The sequence below is a fragment of the Nelumbo lutea genome, chromosome 8, assembly GCF_056320005.1.
Source record: "Nelumbo lutea isolate HS-2025 chromosome 8, American lotus-T2T, whole genome shotgun sequence".
NCBI lineage: Eukaryota > Viridiplantae > Streptophyta > Magnoliopsida > Proteales > Nelumbonaceae > Nelumbo > Nelumbo lutea.
The window spans coordinates 26,435,627-26,444,249 of NC_142691.1; the positions used below are offsets into that span (position 1 = coordinate 26,435,627).

General features: G+C 40.8%; 1 protein-coding gene and 2 long non-coding RNA genes across 4 annotated transcripts; 1 reads left to right on the forward strand and 2 right to left on the reverse strand.

Annotated features, from left to right (window-relative positions):
- Positions 1-297: 297 nt before the first annotated feature.
- On the reverse strand, positions 298-6,491 carry HHP2 (heptahelical transmembrane protein2). The gene is made up of 4 exons (XM_088957339.1): positions 4,610-6,491; positions 4,431-4,514; positions 4,264-4,315; positions 298-1,145 (listed from the first exon to the last, which is right to left on the reverse strand). The coding sequence occupies exons 1-4, from the start codon at positions 4,873-4,875 to the stop codon at positions 450-452; spliced, it is 1,098 nt and encodes a 365-aa protein (XP_088813465.1). The 5' UTR covers positions 4,876-6,491; the 3' UTR covers positions 298-449.
- On the forward strand, positions 6,133-6,975 carry LOC148843541 (uncharacterized). The gene is made up of 3 exons (XR_016103165.1): positions 6,133-6,271; positions 6,357-6,614; positions 6,722-6,975. It is a non-coding gene; the product is annotated as an uncharacterized LOC148843541 (long non-coding RNA).
- Positions 6,795-7,567, reverse strand: LOC148843542 (uncharacterized). Of its 2 annotated transcripts, none has more exons than XR_016103167.1 (2): positions 7,438-7,567; positions 6,795-7,139 (listed from the first exon to the last, which is right to left on the reverse strand). It is a non-coding gene; the product is annotated as an uncharacterized LOC148843542 (long non-coding RNA). The 2 variants fall into 2 exon arrangements; XR_016103166.1 differs by having other exon boundaries at positions 7,427-7,553.
- Positions 7,568-8,623: the final 1,056 nt, after the last annotated feature.

Genomic DNA, 8,623 nt, shown 5'->3' on the forward strand with positions numbered 1-8,623 from the left:
AAAGATGATAATAAAGTTAAGCCAGCCACAGCCAAATCTGATGATGGCTCAACATGTCAAAATGGGTTTGCAGGACCTCACCCGACCAGCACTTTTGGGTCGATCAAAGTCAGTCACGCAGCTAAACAATTCCAACATAAACCAATCCAACCCACTCCCTCCGGAAGGATGAACTCTTTGGCTCTATGTGAATCTGAAAAACATAAATAAATAATACATCTTTTGGGGGTTGTTCAGTTGCAGGTAGCATGTGATGATCAAGATTTTGCGGGTGAAAAAAAAAAAAAAAAAAAAAACTTGTGGAGAATTATCATACCATATCCCCAAAATTCCTTGCAACTTTTACAACAGCTATATATTGGTATTGGCATAACAAAACTACGCCTCCTACCCCTGAAACAGCCTCTTCAGAGGAACCACCTTAACAATGCAAATTGCAAATAGTACTACTACATTATAGCCCAGCCAAGTGCAGAGCGGTCGGGCTCACAAGCTGTGGAGCCCTCCCTAAAATCCATAATCACGGAAGTGGCGGCATAGTGGGCAAGCGCTCCAGCAACCACGAACACATGGAAGATCTGATGGCTGTGGCCGGCAATATCAAATGCGCCAGGTTTCCAGCGCTCTGGTATCCGGGTAACATAGAAAGCCGCCCCGGTTGCATAGGCCACGCCCATGGCTACCTCGTACGCAAGCGCCACAAAGATGTGGGGGTCGCCCCAGTGGATGGCGACGGCATGCGCCGCTGGCATCACCCCATAGAAGCCCATGGTGAGGAAAAGGGTGGCTCGGATGGGCCGGAACCGTGGGGCGGACAGGGCAGGTGCGAGCAGGGTGATGATGGCAAGGACGCCGAGGATGGCAATGGAGGTGAGGTAGAAGTCTCGTGCGTGGGAGTGGCAGGAGAAGGCGTAGTAGATGGGTGGGAAGAAGGAGGAGACGATCATGAGCGAGATGCCTGCATAGTCGAGGCGCCAGAAGAAGAGGTTGAGACGACGGGAGTGGCAGGCCAGGAGGTGCGACAGTGAGCTGCACACTAGACACCCCATGGCCCCTACCAGGAACACGAACCACGGCCACCTGGGAATTGCTGCGCCATTGCCTCCGTCCTCCATGTGGAGTACTGGTGTTCTTGACAAGTCCTGCTGAAACATTTAAACAAAAACAATTGAGCTGCCTGCTTGCATTTGGAATGGGCTAATGGTAATGGTAGTAGTGGTGGCACCTTCTGAACCAAGGGAACTGTTAATATATTAATTTAAGTTTACCATTCACCTATTAAATATATTATTTGATTTTGGAAGCATTATGCATATTAACTTATAATCATAGAATAGCAAAAGTGGGTTCAAGTGTGACATGTATGCAAATATAAATAATTTTTTTGAAGTCAAATTACCATAAGGGAACTGTCCTTATGGCACATTCATACAACCATACTTGGCATTATGTATTTTTTTATGTATTTAAACCTTAATTGAGCTATTTGACTTTCCCTCGTTTTATAAAAGAGGAAATTCTCAAATTCAAAGGTGCCTAGTCACTTCAAAGCTAATGTGGGAAAGTACCAAAAAACAAATAGAAACAAGGAGTAACTTTTATCATCCAGTGTGAAAAAGAGAAAGAATTGTTTCTTTATAAAAATAGCGAGGCACTTCGGAATGGATCTCTCCTATCCACCTTCCTCACATCCCTATGCACAGTACACCACTACCTTGTTTTGAAAATAATTGTTTCATCAACACTGTGTTAAAAGGCTCAAGTCTTTGAACCATAAGGTGAGGGCATATAGGTATTGCTTCAAGGTTTAAGCCTTAAGAATTTGACGTTTTTTTTTTAAGCCTAAAAGCACATTCATTCAACTTTCAACAATATTACATCTCAAAATGGAGTATCGACCTTACAAATGAAGGAGGTGATATCTAAGGTTTGGAAACATGATGCTGATTAGCATAGGTAGCAATTTTGTGAGCTAATCGATTACAACTTTGAGATGCAAAGAGCACTAAAGCTTGAGAAAAACAAGACAACAAAGATCTGCTCTCCATAATTATATGAATTTGACGATTTTTATGTGAGGCTCAAGCCTTTGTGAGAATGAGGCTTAAACCTCATTCTCACAAAGGCTAAAGGCATGGCATAGCTTGAGGCATAAAAGGGGTAAGGCTAAAGGGTTAAAGATTATTAGTGATTTAATGGAAACTAATATATTTTATGCAGTTTTATGGTTCAAAATATATAGAAGAAGCATTTTAATAATTATGAACAAAATAAAAGGAGTAAAAATGAAAAACCAATAGATCAAATCAAGTTCCATTATTTTTTTCTTATTGTTTCATGGGAGTTCTATGCAAAAGAGGGCCAATCAAGTTCTTAGTTTCTCTTGTATGAATCAAGGGGAGGATTTGTTTTCTTATTAGTCTAAATCTAGCATCCCAAGTTTGTTATTATTCTCATTTTTTCCCAATGGTTTTATTTTCTTCATTTTTTTTTTGCATAGATCTTTTTTTTGGTAGACTTTTTTTTTGCAAACATAAAATCAACTAAGTTGTTCCCTTTCTTCTAATTGACCATTTGAATAATTTTAGAACTTTCCATTTTGAAACATGAAATGTAAAACTTTTTTTGATCAAATATAAAACTTTTATAATTGTTAGCTGATTGGCAATTATTTTATTTAACGCTAGCTTAAAAGTTAGAATGTATTGCTTATAAACTTATAGATATCTGTACCGTAATTTGGTATATAATATGTTATTTTTATTATTTATAAACTTCAACTAATTTTTTTCTTAATTTTTGAGACTTACACCTCACAACGCCTTGAGGCTTGCACCACACCTTTTTAGGCCATTATGCCTCAACTGCTCCTTTAGCCTTTTAAAACCTTGTTCATGAAGGGAGATGGTCACTCGGCATCCCTCCAAAAATGGAAGCATAGAACCAAATTTACAAAACCCCATGCTCTTTGCGGTATGATTAACGCCTGAGCAGACCTCATGTGCACCCTGCTCTGCCCTACTTACCACAAGAAGACTAGCTGTGCTGGTTTTTCAATGAAGTCATAGGGTCATATTCCTAACAACTGAAATGTCTGAACTCTGAACCGAATGATTAATTGCTTTGAATAAGGGCTTGTTTGGGAGGGTTGGACACTTGAGCTGAATACTGAACATGCTTTGAAGTGCTCCAAATAAACTATTCAAAGAGAAACAAACATCCCTTCAAATCGCTAACAACCAATTGGGGTTTCTCCTCATTTTTCATAAAATGGAAGTAGGGCTGTCAATGGGTCGGATCCAATCCGATGGACCCAAACCAATTTGGCCATTTCGCCCATTTCTAGTTGTAGGATTTGATACCGATCGGTCGGTTGTCAATCAGGCCATACCCGATTGTCCTGATAACCAATTGGTTCGACTTTGGGTCTAAAATTCGGATCTGGTTCAATTCCAAGTGACAACTTCACCCTCTTATCAAGAGTGCTTTAAAAACAGCTCAACCACCTTGATTGAATCTTCAGCTCAGCCCTCTCAATTGCAACCTCCCATGAATGAAGTTGAAGTTGGATTTATTGCTATACCTTTGAAAGTTTCACTATTTAATTACTTCGAAACAACAAGTCATTCAATTCAGCCATTTCAGCCGTTATCAAACGACCCCTCATTTCCATGATTCCATCACAGACTGTAGGTCTGACCATTCGCATTCAAGCTCTTCAGTCGTCTCCAGATGCTTTTATTAATAGATATAAATTGTTCAGCAGCACAAGTATTCAATACAAGATCAAGTACTTAAGTACAGTTCTTTCCTTCAGTTATTAAATATTTAAGGGGTTTTGATATTTATATTTATTTAGATCCTTTCGTACACCTACGTGAAAGACAAGCTGGAACATACAAGACCAAGAAAGCTCCTGAGTTGTACTGATCCGACAAGCGACCCAGCGGACTCGTGTTGACTCACTGAACTACGTGCAACCCGACTCATGTTGAGTTGGGTTGCCCAACGAATCGCCAGTCAAAACCGTTAAAACCTTGGACTTGTCATGTTCCGGGTCGCCGGTTACCGGGTCGCCCACCTAGTCAACGATATGGATTGAAATGGTTCAACAGACCCATCCCCCTTTCCGAATCTAGTTCTGGTCTGGTTATCGGACATAATATCGATTAATTCACAGTTCATACGGCTTCTCTTTACTTTTTGCTACCCAATGCCGAAAGTCAAGAAATAAAAAAGGCACCGTTTTGGAGCTGTACTTACCGGTAAAACGCTGTCGGAGACGTTCTTTGCCGTCATCACCGGCGCCGAAATTCTGATCAGCAATCAACCAGAGAACAAATAAACTCAGAAAGAACAGTGAAATTTTGAAATAAGCAACTGGAAAAATGACGACTCAGTCCCCTGCAAATAGCATACGGATTACTAACCTTGAGAAACCAGACACCAATCTTCGAACCTCTGGAACCTCCATTAGGCTCAATCCAACAAATATAAAAAATCCTCCCAAATGCCTGGTTAAAGTTCATCAAAAGATCAATTTTTTTAGCAAGAAAGTGAGTTAGCGAGCGAGCGAGCGAGAGAGAGAGAGAGAGAGAGAGAGACTTACGTCCAGACATTGAGGGTTTCGTTGTGCCATGAGAAAATGCTGAGGAACGTGTCTTTGATCGGCCACTCGCACCTGTAGTGATCCAATATGAACTCATTGTCTTGCAGATAATCGGGCAAAGCCTCGTATTTCACCAGCCGACGCTCGAATTTCTTCTCCTTCTTCATCTCCTGATCGTTCTCTTCTGAATCATCCAACTTCGGCTTTCCCTCATTCTTCCCCCTGGAGAACAAGCCCGTCCTCCTCCTCACGCCTTTCGAACCCATCGCCGTCAAGCTCCTTGTTCCGGCGGCGAATGGTTCGCTTTTTCTTTCAGCTCCACGCGAAATCTGACGGAGAGAAGAGATTCCCCCTCCCTCCGATCCGATTTAAATGAACGGATGGAGAGCGCCTCAAGTCAAAACCCAAACTTTCTCTTTCGAATTAATTAACCAATAGAAAAAAAAAAAAAAAAAAAGAGTGACAGATGGAGCTAGAAAAGAGCTACAGAGAAAGCGTGAATTCTCGAGCAAAGCAACGGCGAGACAGCCAGCGAACGTGAGAAAGACAAGAGATTCTTCTCTCCATAGTCCATCATCCTTTTCTGATTTTTAATTTCTACGTTTTCAAATTTTCATTTCTACTTTTTTGATTTTTGTCCTCGGTGTTTGATTTGACAGAAGGAGATTGGTCGCGAGTCGAAAAAGAAAAGAAAAACAAGTTGAGTCGAGAATCGAGATTCCAGAATCCTCCTCCTCTCTCCCAGTTATTTGCGGGCGCTGTCTGTGTCTCACGTTAAATTGCTTCGAGTGTTGTTCTCTATGTTTCAGCGCCGTTTTCGGCACTTGCTTTAACGTACAAACTACATGATTTCCGTTTTGTTTTCTTGTGAACGTGGGACCCACCATCATGTCAGGAGCCTCTTGAGGGCCGTCAGACTGGGATCCACCTGCCACATGCAACAAATTGTACGGCTCCGAAGGAGGTTGTCACATGGGGTAGGGAGGCAGGGTCGCTAAGCCATGCGGGGGAAGATCAGAGATTTGTTTTGCTGGCTGTTGTATTGATGAGATCCTGGATGTACACCTGTCCATTGTGTGACGAGTTCAGGGTTGTGGGATTTGCTTTACGAGAGATGTGTTACGTGTACAGCGGCTACACGTCTAATGTAGAATAGTGGAAGTTTGGGATTCGTAGTAGTGACTAGAAAAGATTCCAATCTATGGGTCATGTAGCTTTTGCCCCACTGTGTTCGTCGTACCCATGAATGCGTACGCCGTAAAACGGTGGGAGATGATAGATGGGTGTAGGCCCCGCCCCGTAAAACGTGTAACAAATCCGACGGTTATTTGTCACGGGGAGTAGATCATCAAGTCACGCAACGTAAGAGCTCTCAACCGTCTGATGTTTGGGGGGTTAGCATCTGCCCCCCACATACTTGCCCCCCAAAAACGTCCCACAAAATTGGAACGCGACGCGTGTATTAAGCGAAACGCGTGCGGAACCCATTACACACCGTGAAATGCACCTCCGTTAATTTCTCTCTTGCCTCAAGGTGTTTCTTCTCCCATACTCCACTCTACTTCGAACTGAAATCTTTGGCCACGGCCCCTTTCATAACCCACTCACCGGAGATTAACTCGGTCGATTTCCGCCGGCCGACGCCGATCATACCAGTAGGAGGTAAGTTCTTTGTAAGTTTTTCTCATTTATATATTTTTTGTTTTTTCTCATTCATTTTCTAACATTCACAGATCTGAACCCGCAGGAGTGGGAGCCTCCTGACGCCATTTCAAACCCTTGACACCCCCGGAATTTGAGTTTTCACTTGAGGCGCTTGGCCATGGCTGGAACAGCCTGGGAGGAGGAGTGGAAGCTGTGCAACGACAACGGCTTCGTTTACAAGAGAAAGAAAAGAAGACAAGATTATATTGTTGCTGCTGCACCACCAGTACCGACTTCTGATCCAATGGTGGAGCAGAGGTAGCGGAGGGAGCGGAAGAAGAGGCAGTTGGTTTCAGCAATGGTAAAAATTTTTAAGTCTTAGGCTTCATTTGCCTTTCCTTATTTCAAGGACTTACCTCTTTTTGGCGTTGGGGGCATTTTAACCGCAAAAAGGAATCCTTAAAACAGGGAATGCCAAATGCAGCCTTAAACCTAGAAGCCATATCTGCAGAGATCATGTAACAGCAATGGAAAGCAAAGATTTAAAGGAGCATCAGTGCTGATGAGAATATATATCTACTGAGTATTTGCTACACAACACTATGACTCCTGCTACTGCAGATATACAAATAAATACTGGTGGTCTTTGGTTATTACCAAAATCCCTCTTCCAAACATAGCAGCTACCTAAATGCATACATGAGCAATAAACAAGGTGTTTCGAAGATATCACTGCATTTCTTTGGTACTTTTTCTGATAACCCGCTCAAGTTGCAGAGGGTTTTAGAAAATGGTTGATAGGACCAACTACCGAAAGAACTCAGACCTTTGGCTTCTCTCTTTATAATCCTACTCCCGAACTTCATCTGACGTAGATTGCTCCATGCTGCATCAACACAAATTGTCAGCCTTATCCTCCTACAATCAAAGTGTTGAAACACACCAACAGTTCCTAGCATGGCAGTTATGTTTCCTTCCAAACTACCATTTACCATTATGAATTTTAATTGCTTATGACTGGAGAGTTTAGAATTTTTGAGGGCTTTCGAATTCCCGGGGTGTCAAGGGTTTGAAACGGCATCAGGGGGCTCCCACTCCGGCGGGTTCAGATCTTTGAATGTTAGAAAACGAATGAGAAAAAACAAATATATATAAGAAATGAGAAAAACTTACAAAGTATTTACCTCCTGCCGGTATGGCCGGCGGAACTCCACTAGATTAATCTCCGGTGAGTGGGTCACGAAAGGTGTCTGGCGCCAAGAGTTTCAGTTCGAAGTAGAATGGAGGAGTATGGGAGAAGAAACGCTTTTGGGCAAGAGAGGAATTAACGGAGGTGCATTTCACGGCGTGAAATGGGTTCCGCACGCGTCTCGCTTAATGCACGTGTATTATGACACGCGTCGCGTTCCCCTGTCTGAGGAGTATATCTGGTCCCGGGCCTAGGCAGTGATAGCCTTGAAGTCTATGAACCCCTCAAAGGGGAAGCTTGACATTGCTTGCAGCATGAGCCTAGATGGACCTGTGCTATGTCAAGCTTAATGGGCTATTAGCCTAATTTTTTTCTTTTGAGTTTTTTAAGTATTTTCACTTTTTTTTTTTTATTTTTGGTAGGTAAAAATGATAAATAATTTGAAAAAAATAAAAATTAATCAAAACAATTAACAAAATAAGAAATAAACAATAAATTAAAAAAATAAAATGTTTATTTTATTTGAATTTAATGCATACAATTGATCATATGTGAAGTAATAAAGTTAAATTAAAAAATATATATTGGAATTAGAATAAAATAATATAATATAATAAAATTTTATAATGGCATTGAAAATTGCAAATAACTTTTAAATAAAATTGAAAAAACAAATTTACAATAATTTAAAAAATATTGTACAAATATGGAATATATGAAAAATATTGGCTTCAATTTTTTTTCAACTTCAAGTTCCACCTCCTTCATCTCCTACGTCTTGATTTGCATAATCTCCATCTAGTGAACCACCATCAGTTGAAGTATCATGCACTCCCTAGTCTATCATTTTCAACTAGCCAATCCTTCAAATATATGTATAACTCTAGACTTTCATTGTTCATGTAGTTTTTATTCTCATCCAATACCCTAGTACCTATACTAAAACAAGACTCTGGTGGAATTGTGGACATCGAAATGGTTAGTAGATCACATGTCATGGTGGTAAAGTACTGGATTTTTTTTTTCATGTTATTTTTACCAAACTAAAATATTAAGATTATGAATTCCCCGTAGATGAGGAAACATGTCAAATTAACTTGTAAATAAAAATGAAGTATAAATGAATTTGTTGATAAAGTGGCAATTGGTGGTTTCCTTTTGTTTTATTAGGGAAAATTCTA

Coding starts and splice junctions, on each gene's coding strand:
- HHP2 (XM_088957339.1), bottom strand. CDS start 4,875: ATGGGTTCGAAAGGCGTGAGGAGGAGGACGGGCTTGTTCTCCAGGGGG. Junction 4,515..4,609: donor GAAACCCTCAATGTCTGGAC/GTAAGTCTCTCT, acceptor AACTTTAACCAG/GCATTTGGGAGGATTTTTTA. Junction 1,146..4,263: donor TCTCCGACAGCGTTTTACCG/GTAAGTACAGCT, acceptor TAAATGTTTCAG/CAGGACTTGTCAAGAACACC.